Genomic DNA, 16,825 nt, shown 5'->3' on the forward strand with positions numbered 1-16,825 from the left:
GGGTACTCTGTGTTGTTGCTGTTGGAGCTCCTTTACTGCACTTCCACCTGATCCGCCTTCTTGTTTGTTCTCCATCTGAATTTGTTTATATTCTTTTAATTATGTTAAGGAATATCCCTTCAATTCCTACTTTGTTTAGTGTTTTTTATCAGGAATGTATGTTGAATTTTGTCAAATGTGTTTTTCTGCATTAATATGATCATGTGGTTCTTTTATTTACATGGTAGATTATTTTGATTGTTTTTCTAATATTGAACCATCCTTTTCATTCCTGGAATAAATCCCACTAGGTCATGATGTAATTTTTTTTTTTTGAGATATTGTTGAATTCTATTGACCTGGGTTTTGTTGAGAATTTTCACATCTATGTTCATGAAGATATTGATCTATTATTTTCTTTTTAGTGATGTCATTGTCTAGTATTAGTATAAAGATTATACTTGCTTCATAAAATGGATTAGGAAACTTTCCATCCTTTTCTATGTTCTGCAATTGTTGTTGTTGTTAGGTGCTTTCGAGTCAATTCTGACCCATAGCAACCCTGTATAGGGCTTCCAAGAAGCAGCTGGTGAGCTTGAACCACTGACCTTGCAGTTCAAACTGACTTTGCAGTCTGACGCATTAGCCCACAGCGCCATACCAGGACTCCATATGTTCTGCAGTGTTGTTGTTGTTGTTGTGTGCTGTGGAGTCGGTTCCGACTCATAGTGACCCTGTACAGGGTTTCTGAGGCTGTAAATCTTTACGGGAGCAGACCACCTCATCTTTCTCCCACGGAACCGCTGGTAGTTTCAAACTGCTGACCTTGTGGCTCACAGCCTGATTCGTAACCACTACGCTACCAAAGCTCTTACTATGAGTAAAACTGGTGTCAGCTCCTTTCTACCTGTTTGGTAGAATTCACCAGTAAAGCCACCTGGGCCTGGACTTTTTTTTGTTGGGAGTTTTTTAATGACCTGATAATTTCTTCTTTTGTTATAGGTCTGTTTAAGTTTTTTACTTCATTCTGTGTTAGTTTAGGTAGACCTTGTTTTTCTAAAAATTTATCTATTCTAGATTTTCAATTTATTGGAGTACAGTGCTTCATAGTATTCTGTTGTTATCCTTTTTATTTTCATTGATTCTGCTATGATGTCACCCATATTGTTTCTTATGCATATTATTTGCATCTTCTCCTTCTTTTATTTTGCCAGATTTGCCAGTGTTTTATCAATATTATTAATCCTTTCAAGAAAACAAACTTTTGTCTTTTTTGTTTTCTATTGTTTTTCTGTTTTCTAATTCATTTATTTCTGCTAAAATCATTATTATTTCTTTTCTTCTTGCGGTAATGGACTTATTTTGCTGCTCTTTTTCTAAATGTTTGAGATGTTAGGTAAAAGTGTTGATTTTGGTTCTTTTTTTTTTTTTTTTTTTGGTTTAAACGGAAGTTTTATTTGAATAAACATTTAGTTAACTGGAAAGTCAAACTCTTTGCTGCATTTTTTTCCCCACTTTGTTTAAGAGATTATTCTTCTCTTGTTTCATTACAAAATGCCATCTTCGGATAGATGATTTCAGTGTCTTTAGGGAAATTTATGTGCCCTCAGGGCAGTCAAGGATGGAGTAAGAAAAGGTATCTTGTTTTCTTGCTAGGATCTGGATTCTTACTGGTCTCTGCTGAGATCTTCCCCATACAATGTGATCACTGGGCATTACATAGAGTGGCCAAGTCTCTCCTGAGACTTGGACTTTGGGAATTGTATGGATAGTGCTGGTGACCATTGCTTATATTCTGCACCTGCACTGATCAGATGCCAAATCTCTTTGGGTGTAATTGTTTGTTTTTGTTTTTGTTTTTCCTTTTATTGTGTGATAGTTTACATGGGGGTGGTTCTTCTTTTTGATGTGTGTATTTATTGTTATAAATTGCCCTCTAAGCACTACTTTTTTTTTTTTCTAACTTCAGATCATCAATTTTTACATTCAGCAATTCATATACTTTGTTTCATTACATAGTTGCTATCCTCTCCATGTACCAACAGTTAACAGTATTTACCTGTATTCACTATTTCTGTTGCATTCCTTCCTGTGTCTCCTGCTACCTTTATCTTTCTTCTGCTAACCTCCCTCTTGTTGTATGTTGCTGGCCCTCTTACCCATGTGTCTACCCTTTTGCTCATGAATACCTCACCCCCATAGCCATCATAGATTGTTTCTTTTTTTTTTTTTTTCACTTTTCTTTTACTTTTTTCACATTGGTCTCATAAAATATTTGTCCTTTTGTGATCAACTAATTTCACTCAGCATAATGTCCTCTAGGTTCAACTGTGTTGGGAAGTGTTTCACAGATTCATCATTATTATTCACCGTTTTGTAGTGTTTCATTGTGTATATGTACCAAAGTTTGTTTAGCCATTCTTCTGTTGAAAGGCATTCAGGTTGTCTCCATCTTTTTCACATGTTTCTTGTAGACAGCATATTGAAAGATCTTGTTTTCCTGTCCCTTCTGCTTTCTCTCATTCTGCAACTAAGCACACTCAGGAAAACTTGTAAGCTAGCCACTTCGTGCATTTGCTGTTCTTGTTATTCTTAAATGCCATCAAGTTGGTTTTGAAGCCTGTAGCGACCCTGCATAGGGTTTCTAAGGAGCAGCGAGTGAGCTTGAACCACCTACCTTGTGGTTCAAACTGACTTTCTAGTTTAGTGCCTTAACTCACAGTGCCCGGTAGCTAATTCTAAATAGCTAATCCCTGCCAACCCAATACACTGTGGAAATAAGGTTGTTCCTTAATATGAAGAACCCTTTCATTCTGGTTAAATAAGCACTGTTTTTGCTGTGTCCCAAAGATTTTTCGTATGTTGTGTTTTTATTCTCTTTTAAGAAATTTTTATTTCCTTTTTCCGTTCTACTACCCAGTAGCTTTTAAGCAGGGTGTAATTCAGTTTCCTTGTATTTTATTTTCTTTCCTTGATCTTCCTGTTGTTGATATATAATTTTATAGCATTGTGATCTGAGAAGATCGTTTGGAGCCTTTTGATGTTTTAACATGCACTCAGACTTGCTTTGTGGCCTAATATATGGTCAATTCTGGAGAATGTTCCTTGTGCACTGTAAAAGAATGTGTATTGTGCTGTTTTGGGGTAGAGTGCTCTGTATAAATGTATGAGGTCAAGTTGGTTGTGTTCTTTAGTTCTATGTATCTCCATAGAGTTTCTTTCTATTTTTTTTCTTAAATGTTTTATTGTGAATTATGTGATAGTTTACATGGGAGAACATTAGTTTTACATTCATTCTATCATATATCATTTCATTGCCATGGTTACAATCCCCTCCATGCATCATCAACCAACTAAAGGATATACCCTGCAATCCTTTCCCCGTACCCCCCAGGTCTTTATCACACAGTCGCTCTCCCTCTCTGGATCTAAAGTCTTCAGCTGCTCCATCGCTCCTTGTCATCATCTCTGCCTCCATTTCAGGCATCACTGCTTCTCTGGGTAGGGTCCCGCTCTCTGCTCTTCTCCCTTGATGGTCCTAGGGACCTCCGCTCCTAGACTGAAAAGTTAATCACTCCCCTCCTTGCTATAAAACGTCTACCTTTACATTTCCAACCCTCACAATCAGTCCTAATAACAATTATTCACTATTGTATCACAAGAGACCCATCTGCATTCCATTGCATCAGCCCTGCCTAGACAGATTGAATACTACTCACTGGAGATTCTACCTTCCTCCATGCCCTCTGGATCTAGGTTCCCTCTTGAAAGCTTGTAAGCCAGTCACTTCCTGCCTTTGTAGTCCCCCACCCTCCATTTTGGGTTGCCAATGTCCAAGTTGCCCATCCCTGTCTACCCTGTGTGTGGAGGGGGGTGAGTTTCTTTCTAGTTGTTCTATTCTTTGTTAAAAGTATTGTATTAAAACCTCCTACTATTATTGTCGAGTTGTCTCTTTCTTCAAATCTATTAGAGTTTGATTTGTTGTAATTTGAGACTCTTTCATTGGGAGCATAAATACTTGTGGTTATATCCTCTTGTTTTCAACGACCTGTCAATTATTTGATGTTATTGTTGTTAAGTGCTGTCGAGTCAGTCCCGACTCATAATGATCCTGTATATGATTTCTGAGGACTGGCTGTTGAGTTTGAACCACCAAACTTGTGGTTCAAAATGACCTTGTGGTCAAGTGCTTATCCTACAGCATCATATGTTGTTGTTGTTGTTGTTAAGTGCCATCGAGTCGGTTCCGACCCATAGCGACCCTGTACAGGGTTTCCAAGGGTGTAATAACATAACAGCATCATATGAGGAGGTGATTAATAACCCTCTCTTAATTTATTATTCAGGTAGTTCCAATGCCTTTTTTTCCCCCTCAAAAATGTTTTCTAGTTCTTCCTCTTGGTCACTTGGTTGAGCCACTCTGTCTCATTTTATAGTGTGAATAGAAATGATCTGTTGCTTTCATGGCATTGTGTTGGTGTTGTGTTTGTATTAAGTTGATGACTGTATGTTGGTGTATTCTTAGGCGCTCACAAACTACCTCCTGGTGGGTAGCATCAATAGATGAGCTTGTGCACTATTGTCTGTTCGCTGTTTATGCAGCTCATGCAGTTCAGTTCAGGATGGATTTAATTGATCTTGGTTGTCATGATTCTGGTGTATAGCAGCTGATAGTCACTCTTGTCCACACACAGGGCTATGTGGACACAGCTGCTCCTGTTGGGTGAGGTAATACGAGAAAGTACACACACAAGAGAGAAAGAAAACTAACACAAATAGGCAAACAACAGTTAAAAAGAAAATAGTAAAGGAAAAAAACAAATAAAACAAAACAGCAAGCAACAGCTAGAAATAGAATTCAAAAGCCAAAAAGTGGAAAAAGGGAGAGGAAAATAAAATATTTAAAAGGAGAAAAAGAAAAAGAACTGACCTGAGAACAATTAGGGAAAGGAATGAGACCAGAGAGTAGTAAAACAATAAGGAGGGATTAAAAGAAGAAGAATGAAAGAAGCAGGAGGAGTTGGGAAAGAAAAGCAGCAAAAAAAAAAAAGAAAGAAAGAAAAAATGAATGCAGAAATAAGAAGTTTAGAAAGCAAGAGAGAGAAAACCGAGGGAGAAAGAATAAACTAATAAAAACAATCAGAGGGTACAAAAAATAAATCAGGGCAGTTTCCAGACCCAGAAAATTCTGGGGTCTCCTGCCAGCCAAGGACCTCATGTCATGTGTGGATAAGGGATGAGACAGTAACTCATAACCCTAGATAGAACTCCCATAGGACTAGTGTTGTGTATTCTGGTTACCCAATCTGGAATTAGTTCGTGCAGACCCCAAAGAAGCTAGGAGATCAGGGTATTTCCGTCCCAGAGCTGAGCTGAAGGTAAGAGGTCCCCCTAGTCAATGGCTGATCAAAACTGGCTCTGTGGGTCTGTAATAGGCCACACCTGATTTCTGCTGCCCAAGTTGGCGCTGCTAGCTCCCCACACACTTTGATGTGACTTCAACAGCCTGGAAGGCAGGAGCTTCCCTGGGCATGTACACAGATGGGGGCCAGTCACATCTCCTGTCACCAGGATAATGTGGGGTAAAACAAAACAAATTTCACCCCTTTTTCTCCACAAACAAACAGTATGCCTCTGTGCCACCTACTGCCCCCTTTGCCTTCAGAGTTGAAGATGGCCACAGCATGCCTGGCCAGCCTGGTCTCTTTTCTTTTCTCTTTCTCCCCCATGTGTCTGTTCAGCTGCTTCTCCTAGTGAGAGCTAGTCCAGGGTTGACCAGGGCTGACTCTGCAGATTGACAGCAGGACCTGCCTAAATGGGGCCCACAGCTACAGTGCTTACCTCGAGTCAGCTCTGACTACCAGGAGAGTGGGAGCTCCCCTGAGGGTATGAGGGTAGGGGCCAGCCTCACCTCTGGTCACTAGGGGAATGTGGAGAACAAGAAAAAAAATTGCACCTTTATCTCCGTGAGCCACAGCCACAGAGACAAGAAAACAAACTCCAGTATGTTAGTATGGCTGTAACCATCTGATCGCTACCCATCTGGTCTCCGTTTTTCACCACTTCTGCTCAGCTCTCTTTCCTAGTAAGCATTCAGTCCACTTCTTTACTCCTTCATCTGAAGCTCAGAGTTCTGGACTACCATCTGCATCTGTTTTATATGATTTTCTGTATCTTAGTTATAGAGGATCTGTATAGCCTTTCAGCCTAGTCTGCCATCCTGCCACCTTTCCCCACTACATTTTTCATGGATCCAATATTAACACTCACAGAAACAGCACATGATGTTTTGCATTAGGAAAATTTGCTGCAAAAGACTGCTATAAAGTATTAGAGATCAAAGATGTCACTTTGAGGATTAAGGTGCCCCTTACCCAAGCCATGGTATTTTCAATCAGCTCATATTAATGTGGAAGTTGGACAATGAATAAAGAAGTCCAGAGGAGAATCAATGCATGTGAATTCTGGTGTTGGTAAAGAATACTGAAAGTGCCATAGACTGCTAGAACAAATCTGTCTTGAAGACTTAAAACCAGACTGCTCCTTGGAAGCAAGAATGGCGAGACCTTGATCTCTTGTACTGTGGACAAGTCAGGATAGACCAGTCCCTGGAAAAGCTCATCAAGCTTGGTAAAGGGAGGGTCTGTGAAGAAGAAGACTCTCAATGAGATGGATTGACACAGTTGCAGTAACAGTGGGTTCAAGCATAAAATCAATTGTGAAGGTGCTCAGGACTGGGCAGTATTTTCTGTTGTACATACGGTTACTGTGAATCACTCAGCAGCACCTAACAACAGGAATGCTATTTGAGAATTCAGTTCAAAGGAGGATGGACAAGTGGCTCTTTGATTTGTCCATGGAGATTATTCATGACCTTAACAACAGTGCTTTTGGTGGAATGGCAAGAAGGGAGTCTCAATGCAGGGGGCTGAAGAGATAGTAGCAAGTGAGAACATAGTACAGAAAACGCTCATGGAAGGGATCATCAAAGATCAAAAAAGGGATTTTTCTTTTTGTTGGTGGTTGCTTTTTATTATTATCACTTTAAGATGAGAGATACTTACATACTTATATACTGATATGAGAGAGAAATCCATTATATGAAAGGGTGTAAACTATAGGAATGAGAAAGAGGGAATAAGGTCCAGAGCACAGTGAAAAGGTGGCTCATAATGAAAGGAGGGAAGAGAGTTTGGGGCAGTTTTGACTGGTCATGTGTGTCAGGTAAGTTGGTGATATTCACAGTTGATATTCTTCAGTCAGTTCAACAATGTTTCTCTGCTTTGGTTTCCTTGTTAAGCCTTCCTAAGAAGAAATGAAAAGCAGGGACTTGAACTTGCTACACTTTGCTCAGTCCTGTGCCTTTTTCTCCATATCTGGTCTTTCTCAAAGCAGTAGATGTTGAGATAGTGGGCTCATTCAACATGAGTCTTATTTTATACACCATTTGTTGAATTTAAATTAAAAATCCTATGATTTTAGTCTGCGTAAAGTATGTTCTGTGAAGCTCTAGATGCATAGATCCCCAATCTAAGTGTTATATCAAAACCAAGTTTTGGCTTAAGGGCTCTACTTTATTCAATGTTTTTCTGTTTTTCCAGGAGAAAGTAGATGCTGGGAAAACATCTTTTTCACCACTATTACGTAAAAATAATGTTTTCTTTTGGTAGCCTAGATAACATAGAGTTCTAATTCTGAGATTATAGTTATACCCTTACTTCTGTGTGCACCTAAACAGGGTTCTTTTGACTGAGCCTGAGTTCTTTAAGGTTCCTGTCTACAAGTTTTAACTGCTGCCTTGATGCTGCAGGGATATTTCTGTGAATGTGGACATGGTCAGATTCTTTTTTTTCCTTCTCCACTTAATCCTTGGCTTCCTCTTATTATTCCTGAGAAAATTATTGTGCATCATTTCTATTTCTGGCCATTCAATTCAACAAGTAGCTACAGAGGGCCCGGAATAAGGATTATTAAGGTTATTTTGGTTTAATGCTTACAGAGTATGGATGTTTCATTTTGAGGTACTTGTACAGTAACAGGTCATTTGGATTGAAAGACACTGATTCTCCCTTTCATGCCAGAAAAGTTCTGGTGCTCTTTCTTGTTTTATTCACAGAAGTCTCAGACCTATTACATAGTTTGTCAGAATCAACCAATTCACCACTGTCATTTTTCTGAAGTAAAATTGTGGGAACTAAAGAAAAAGAGCTTAAAGTAAATAAGTAAATGCTTTTTTATTTCTCCTACATTTGTTGGCGAATCCTGGCTTTTTGAACTCTAGATCTGTACTTATTTAACTGTATCAGCAACCGTTGCTGAGAACTTAATTTCCAAATAATTTTTTTTTTCTGTTATTGAAATAGAATCACTTTTATTTATTTTTTAAAGTATTTGATTACACATGCTGTATTCATGAAAAATCAAGACCCTGAAGGAGTTCAAATTAGATATAAATTATGTACAGCTCTGAGCTGGTTACAAGTTATGGAGGGGAAAAAAATATGAAAACAGCTAAGCTGAAGCGTTCTTCTTCACATAGGTTGCCATCGTTTTCTTGATTTCAGCAACAGTTTCCCCTAGTTCAGAACCTTGGAACAGGTCTTGGTACGGGTCATGATGATGTGGCAGTGATACAGAGAGAAGGGGTCCTGCAGTTTATATGTCCCTCCATGAAGTCATCTCTCAAGTTGATCGTTCAGCGATAGGCCTGCGTAAGGACTGCAGGTCTCAAATACTTGTCTCCATTCCAGCAGTAGCTCGGGCAGCTGGTGTGTACTACAGCAGGCACAGAGAATGCACTCGTACAGCCCGTCCAGTTTCTCACGATCTTCTTGGGGCTGCTGATATTGCTGCTAGCCTTCCTTGGCTTCACTCTTCTTCTTCAAATAAAGCTCAGTGAATTTGCACTAAGCATAGAGGTTGCTCAAACCAGGAACAAGATCCTTGATAACACATATGTAGAAGAAGGTAGATTTTTTTTTTTTTTATTAAATGTTTTTATTTTGGATTGAGTGAAAGTTTACAGGGCACATCATCAGCTTCACATTCAACTATTCATATAGCTTGTTTCATTACATTGATTATTATCCCCTCCATATATCATCAGTTAACAGTGTTTCTCTCTATCCTCTTTAGCTTTTTTTGGGGGGGGGCGGTGGGCAACTTACCTTTTTTGGAATTTACAGTCTCGGCTTTTAGGGAAGGTTTTTACATTTGTCTGTGGATATCCAGGGTTCATGTATGAGATTACTAACAAGCATTACTGAATAATCAGATGAGTGACAGTTTGCTATGTCTACTAGGTGGCTAAAGTCTGATCCTCAGAGCCTATGGTTTGGACGGTCAACAACGCTTGGGCCCACAGGGTCTTGACCTCCTGATTGGGTCTGCACGGTCTGCATCAGATTCCCCCTTATTTATTGTTTGTTTAAGGGACGCTGCCTATCTTAGGCGGTCAGTGCGAATTCCTCAGTCTTACCCGTCATCGAAACTCATTGCAACATGGCAATGGCTCTGTCTTAGGTTGCCAAGGTTCCACGTGATCCTTACCCATCTCTGGCCACACGTCCAGCATAAACAGCTGCCATCCGAGGAAGGCAGGGAGGGAGGAGATCGGCTGGGGACCCCATATGCAAGACGTTGCCAGACCACCACCTACTCTAAGGTGACCAAGCAGGATCACTATGCTGAGGTTCAATCAAGTTCTTAGGGGATCTTACTCTCTAGTAGGGGTAGCAAATTAGTAGCCACTCAGTGCTCAACTTGAGAATTACTTATATCAGAAATTTGAGCATGTAGCTGATGAATATCCACAGACAAGTGGATATTATTCCACAACCTCCTAAAATGCTGTTGAATTAAGTTCCAATCAAGTTCTGGATTACTGAAAGATAACACAAATCTACTTATACTGTGAATAACCTTAGCTGGGAGTGTAATCTGGATATATTGAGTCTTATTTCCCTTAAGCGATCTTCAGAAGGTAGATTTTTGAGATTTTATTGACGTTGGTGTCAGTGCCGCGAGTGCAAGCTAGGGTGTTGCCTCCATTTATATTTATTGCACAAGAACAACAGATACCTTCTCTGCTTGATCTTCAAAAGGTCAAGGTCAAGGTAGCATCTACTTAATTCTTAATCTTGATCAAAACATCCAACACCATAGGACCACATTAACTCAGATCAATTTTGTAAGTCTGCAAGCGAGATTTATCCCCAGCCTTATCTGGATCCCACGGATAGATGGCAAATTTCTTGATTTGGAAAGCTGCGGCTTCAGCTGTTTTGGGTCCCATGCCATCTTGGCTCCTGACGTCAAGCTCCACCCCTTAACTCTGGAGTCACTGCCTGCCGGCTTCCCACTGAACACCGTGGCACCAACCTAAAGTCCACTCAGGCCAGCTAGCTGCGCAAGAGCTACCAAGTGCAAGGGAACTTCCAGATTATTCCAAATAACGTTTTGAAGGACAGTTAAAACACAGAACTAATCATACAGTCACTCCCTTAAGCACTGCATAATGCTCTCTGCTATCCACCCACGATGGTGAAATGGATGAGAGGGGTGAAGGGAGACCACACAGGGAGACGCAGGGAAGACTAGGGGATGTGCTGGCAGTCACCTCTCCATTCAAAATGGATGGAGTGGGCCTTTGGTGGCACCACGACAAGGAAGGGCATTTCCTTGGTCAAATATTTTAAAGATGCTTATAATGGATGGCTGACTATGTGAATGTTCACTGGGCTTCCTAAGACACCGTTTTTAAAGTTTAACCCCTGGGGCAGCAGAGCAAAGAGATGGGCCCCATTTTCTGGTGACAGGAAGACACTAGCTGCTAGTACTCGGTGATGCAGACATAGACCCCAGGGAGTAGGATTCCTGGCTCTCCCACACAACTTACTCATTACCTCTGCACTCATGTTCACTCACACACATATAATTCCATGGTCTCAAGTAAAACTTACCCATGGCCTGGGCTTGAATTTCTTTTTTTTTAGAGGAGAAGATAAAGAGGGGAGGGACACACTGAGACTAGAATGGGTATTCTGTGCTAGATTATTGAATTCTCTAAACTTGAGGTGTCTAGGAATTAGGGTTTTAAGTACTAGCAGAAGCACCCTTTGGAAATTGTAGTGTGGCCATGATTTTCAAGCATTGCAGCATTTCTCTGCTAGCTCCCACTTTTAGAAAGGTGGCATAATGGGGGTTAAATTCCTGGGAATTTTGTTTCATCTCAGATTTTCTACATGGCATCCATGATATACAGTATGGTGTGCCCAGGGCGTAGGCAGAGGTTAAGCTAAGAGGAAAGCACAGACCTTCTGAACAGGGCCTCAAAAGCTCTTCCCTAAATCTGAGCTTGAACAAATGGTATCAACTTCCAGGAGCAGCTTAGAGAAAGACATTTAAATTCTTTGTTGTTGTTAAAGTGCCGACGAGTCAGTTCTGACCCATAGCGACCCTGTATTGGGTTTCCGAGGAGCTGCTGATGAGCTTGAACCACTGACCTTGCAGTTGAAATGGCTTTGCAGTCTGGCACATTAACCCATAATGCCACACCAATACTCCTAGAGGTTATGAAAAATACAGTGAATGATTACTTGGAAAAAATGAGTATGTACTGATTATGCTTTTAGTCTTCAGCAAGAAAGTTCTAGTAGCTAACCAAGGAAACTCCAGTACTTAACTGGAAAGCCATTACTAGCTGCCCCCTGAAAAGTAAACATTCTAAAGAATTGTGACCCAAATGCATCAAAATCTGATTTCATCTTTTATTAAAATCAGAGCTGTAAAGAAGTGGGGGAGGGCACTACTGTTATTGTTAAGTGCTGTTGAGTCAGTTCTGATTCACAGTGACCCTGGATAGGGTTTTTGAGGCTTTAAATCTTTGCAGAAACAAAAAGCCTCATCTTTCTCCTGTGGAGTGGCTGGCGAATTCAAACTGCAGACCCTGTGGTTCACAGTCCAGTGCTTATCATATGGAGCCACTGCACTCCCGGGTTATTATACCCTTTTTAAAGTCCAGACATACATTGAACTCACAAAGAAACTGTGTGTCTTTAAAACAAATACTATGATGTCATGGGCAATTACATGATTGGGTTTCATGGATTAAAAAATAGCTGTCCATATGCATGTAGTCTAGAAAGCATGCTAAGAAGGGAAGTTCTGGACCAGACAGAAAAAGGCAGTGGAGCCATTGTTAAGTCTTTGCTTTTGCTTGCATAGCATGTGTCACTTGCTACCACTCACTATGAGGTAGATTTGTTTTTTCTCTCATCTTCATCATAGAGTATTTTCATTTTATTATGGAGAAAAAGAAATGAAAGAAATAATGGTATCTGTTTACAAAATCATTCCATTTCTGTCAAGCTGTCCAGGCATCCCTCTCAGGAGTGTAGTGAGGGGCATGAGAATGCTTTTCTCAGTATATCTTTCTCAGAGGAGGGGGCACCACATGAAGATACTCAAATTCTCTGAACTTGCGTCTAGGCTAATTGTTCCTCACTCTTTACAAAAACAAAAGCAAGTTATACAATTTCAGTAGGAAGAATATTCTTACAGATTTTCTCTATAGATGTCATTACATTTAGTTATCTACCTCATAACCTAAAGGAAGGAGCTGCATTGTTGGTTTTCCTCAATAACTAGGAGAGGAAAAAATCCTGATTAGTCTCTCCTAGCTAGATGTTTTATTTTTTAGTAATTTTGTAAAAGGTAAGTCATTTCTGTTACTAAGTCCAGAAAAATGCATAGCCATGATTCACGTAGGTCTTCTGACTGAACCCTTTTGGCATAATAGTTTACTCTTTTAAAATACTCTAGCGCTCTTTTACCATGATGAACACACTGTTTAATAGCTACATGTTCAGATTAGTTCATTGGCTTTTTGTTGAAATTTGTCTGTTATTTTGGTCATGGCATTTTCACTTCTGTCTTTTTCCAGAAAGAACTAGAGAAGCAGAAGAGAATTGAGAGAAACCAGCAGTTGGAGGCAATAGCAAAAGAACATTATGAAAGGGTCGTGCTAAGAAAAAAAGGTTTGGAGCCTTGGAAGATATTGAGAATGCAAAGCAAACAAAATATCCAGGTACAGTATCAAACTATTACCCCTCCCTCCCATCCCCTTTATCCAATTGGATGACCATCTAATTTGATTTTAGAGGTAATTCGGTGATTTCAGTCAGGAGGATAACTGAGTTGAAAGTGTGTATTTATGTGGGACAAAAGTTTAGAATTGGTCATCCACGGTAGAGAAAGACTGCTATAAACAGGTTGGAAAAAAACAAGAACAAAGTAAGACGAATACAGGTTTCTCACAATTTGAGCAGAGTTTAAGAAAGAGAAAAATTAATACTATCAAGTGTATTCATTAGGTTTCTGCCATGATAAATTTGCATAACAAATAACTCCCAAATATCAGTAACTTGAAGGAGCTCTGGTAACATAGTGGTTACAAAGCGGGCTGCAAACCTTAAGGTCAGCAGTTTGAAACTACCAGCTGTTCCTCGGGAAAAAGATGACGCTTTCTGCTCCCATAAAGATTTACAGCCTTAGAAACCCTGTACAGGATCTGCCCTGTAAACTTTCAGTCAATGCACAATAAAAACCTTAAAAAAAAAAAAAAGAGGAGACTCTGAAACTAACTCTCTAGCGTTTACATATTAAAGTGAATGGAAGAAATGAGGAAGTAAAAGAGCTGAGCAGAAAATTTCACAAGACAGCTCAAGAAGACAAAGTATTATAATGAAATGTACAAAATCCTGGAGTTAGAACACAAAAAGGGAAGACCACACTTAGCATTTCTCAAGCTGAAAAACTGAAGAAAAAATTCAGACCTCAACTTGCAATATTGAAGGACCCCATGCACAAAATATTGAATGATGCAGAAAGCATAAAAAGATGGAAGGAATAAACAAAGTCACTGTACCAAAAAGAAATGGTCAATGTTCAACCATTTCAAGAGCTAGCGTATGATCAAGAGCCAGTGGTACTGAAGGAAGAAGTCCAGTGTGCATGAAGGCGTTGGAAAAGAACAAGGCTACAGGAATCGATGGAATACAACTGAGATAAACAAATTGATTCCGTACTGGAGGCACTCATCTAAGCCAAGAAATTTGGAAGATAGCTACCTGGCCAATTTATTGGAAGAGATCCATATTTGTGTCCATTCCAAAGAGAGATGACTCACCATAATGTGAAAATCATTGAACAATATCATTAATATCACATGCAAGTAAAATTTTGTTGAAGATAAAAAATGGCTGCAACAATACATTTACAGAGAAATACCAGAAATTCAAAACAGATTCAGAAACGGACATGGAACGAGGGATATCATTGCTGACTCCAGATGGATCATGGCTGAAAGCACAGAATGCCAGAAAGATGTTTACTTGTGCTTTATTGACTATGTAGACACTCTTGGCTGTGTGGATCATGACAAAATATGAATAACATCACAAAGAATGGGTATTGCAGAATATTTAATTGTGCCCATGTTGTTGTTAGGTGCCATCGAGTCAGTACCAACTCATAGAGACCCTGTGCATAACAGAACAAAACACTGCCCAGTCCTGGGCCAACCTCACAATTGTTGCCACAGTTGAGCCCATTGATGCTGCCACTTTGCCAACCCATGGCAATATGTCTGAAGTATGAGAGACGAAGTTTGGCCATCTTGGCCTCTAAGGAGCACTTTGGCTGTACTTCTTCCAAAACAGATCTATTGGTTCTTTTGGCAGCCCATGGCACTTTCAATATTCTCCCCCAACACCATAACTCAAAAGCACCAATTCTTCTACGGTCTTCCTTATTCACTGTCCAGCTTTCGCATGCATATGAGGTTATTGAAAATACCATGGCTTGGGTCAGGCGCACCTTAGTCTTCAAGCTGACATCTTTGCTCTTTAACACTTTAAAAAAAGGTCTTGTGCAGCACATTTTCCTAATGTAATACATCGTCTGATCTCTTGATTGCTGCTTCCTTGAGTGTTGATGGTTGATCCAAGAAGAATGAAGTCCTTGACAACTTCAATCTTTTCTCCATTGATAAAAATGTTGTTTATTGGTTCAGTGGTGAAGATTTTTGTTTTCTTTACATTAAGATGTGATTATACTCATGAGGAACCTGTATATAGACCAGGAGGCAGTCAGTAGTTTGAACAAAACGAGGAGATACCGAATGGTTTCAAATTAGGGAAAACTGTGTGGCCAGCGTTGTATTCTTTCACTATATTTATTCAGTCTGTATGCTGAGCACATACTCTGAGAAGATGGATTATGTAAAGAAGAACTTGGCATCAGGATAGGCAGGAGACTCATTAACAACCTGGGATATGCAGATGATACAACCTCAGTTGCTGATTTCCTCAATGTCAAGAAAACAAAACTCCTCACAACTGGACCAATAAATAACATCATGGTAAATTAAGAAAAGTTTGAAGTAATCAAAGACTTTGTTTTATCTTGGATCCACAATCAACGCTCATGGAAGCGGTAGTCAAGAAATCAAATGGCTTATTGCATTAGACAGATCTGCTGCACAAGACATCTTTAAAGTATTCAAGAACAAAAATACCAGTTTGAGGACTAAGATGTGCCTGACCCAAATCATGGTATTTTCAGTAACCTCATATGCATGTGAAAGTTAGACAATGAATGAGGAAGACTGAGAAGAATCGACGCATTTGAATTGTGGTTTTAGAGAAGGATATTGAAGGTACCATGGACGGCTAGAAAAACAAACAGTTCTATGTTGGAAGAATTACAGCTGGAGTGCTCCTTTGAAGTCAGGGTGGTGAAACTTACCCTCTCATACTTTAGACATGTTACCAGGAGCGATCAATGGTGGGAGAAGGACATTGTGCTTAGGAAAGTGAAGATAAGCAAAACGAGAAAGACCCCCAGTGAGATGGGTTGGTGCAGTGGCAGCAGTAATGAGTTTAAGCATAACAGCCGTTGTGAGGATGGTGCCTGAGCAGGCCGTGTACAGTTCTACTGTGCATGGGGTCACTGTGAGTGGGAACCAACTGATAGCACCTAACAGCAACCCCAGCAACCACAAAGGAAGCAGCACACGATTTCCATAGTGGTTGTAGCATTTTGAAGTCCCACCAGCAGTACTTAAGAGTTCCTATCTCCCAGCAGCCTTGGCAGCATATGTGGTTCTATGCTTTTTTTTTTTTTTTTTAATATCAGTGCCCTCATTGCCAAGGTGAGATGGTATCTCATTGTAGTTTTGATTTGTGGCCTGGTGTGGTGCTGTAGGGTTAAGTACTGAACTGCTAATAGCAAGATCTCAAACCCACCAGCCACTCCTATATACGGTCACTATAAACAGAACTGACTCAACAGTACTCAACAACAGTGTCTAATGCTGATGATCATCTTTTCATGTGCTTGTTAGTTGCCTAAATGTTGTCTTTGGTCAAGGGTCTGTTCATATCCCTTGCCCATTTTTTAATTGGATTGTTTGTCTTTTTGTTGTTTAGATGTGAATGTTTTCTATAAATTTTAGTGATTGGTGGTGGTGGTAGTGTGCTGTGGAGTTGGTTCTGACTCATCGGACCCTGTATAGGGTTTCCGAGACTGTAAATCTTTTTTTTTTTTTTTTCCAACACAGATCTGTTTATTCTTTTCTTTTTTCAATGTTTTATTGTGAATTATGTAATAGTTTACATGGGAGAACATTAGTTTTCATCCTATTGTATATCATTTCATTGCCATGGTTACAATCCCCTCCATGCATCATCAACCAACCAAAGTGTATACACTATAAGCCTGCTCCCCAGTCTCTGGTCATCAGCACACAGCCCCTCTCCCTCTCTGTATCTAAAATCCCCAGCCG

At 39.9% G+C, this 16,825-nt stretch overlaps 1 protein-coding gene and 1 pseudogene across 1 annotated transcript in view; one reads left to right on the forward strand and one right to left on the reverse strand.

Annotated features, from left to right (window-relative positions):
• Positions 1-16,825, forward strand: part of KIAA1407 (KIAA1407 ortholog) — a 159,345-nt gene that overhangs the window by 123,751 nt on the left and 18,769 nt on the right. Inside the window, exon 14 of the mRNA XM_006864204.1 lies at positions 12,923-13,066. Coding sequence (XP_006864266.1) covers positions 12,923-13,066 — 144 coding nt within the window. The remainder of the gene's footprint in view (positions 1-12,922; positions 13,067-16,825) is intronic.
• LOC102834446 lies at positions 8,491-10,273 on the reverse strand (annotated as a pseudogene).

Source organism: Chrysochloris asiatica, unplaced genomic scaffold, assembly GCF_000296735.1.
Source record: "Chrysochloris asiatica unplaced genomic scaffold, ChrAsi1.0 scaffold00061, whole genome shotgun sequence".
Classification (NCBI taxonomy): domain Eukaryota; kingdom Metazoa; phylum Chordata; class Mammalia; order Afrosoricida; family Chrysochloridae; genus Chrysochloris; species Chrysochloris asiatica.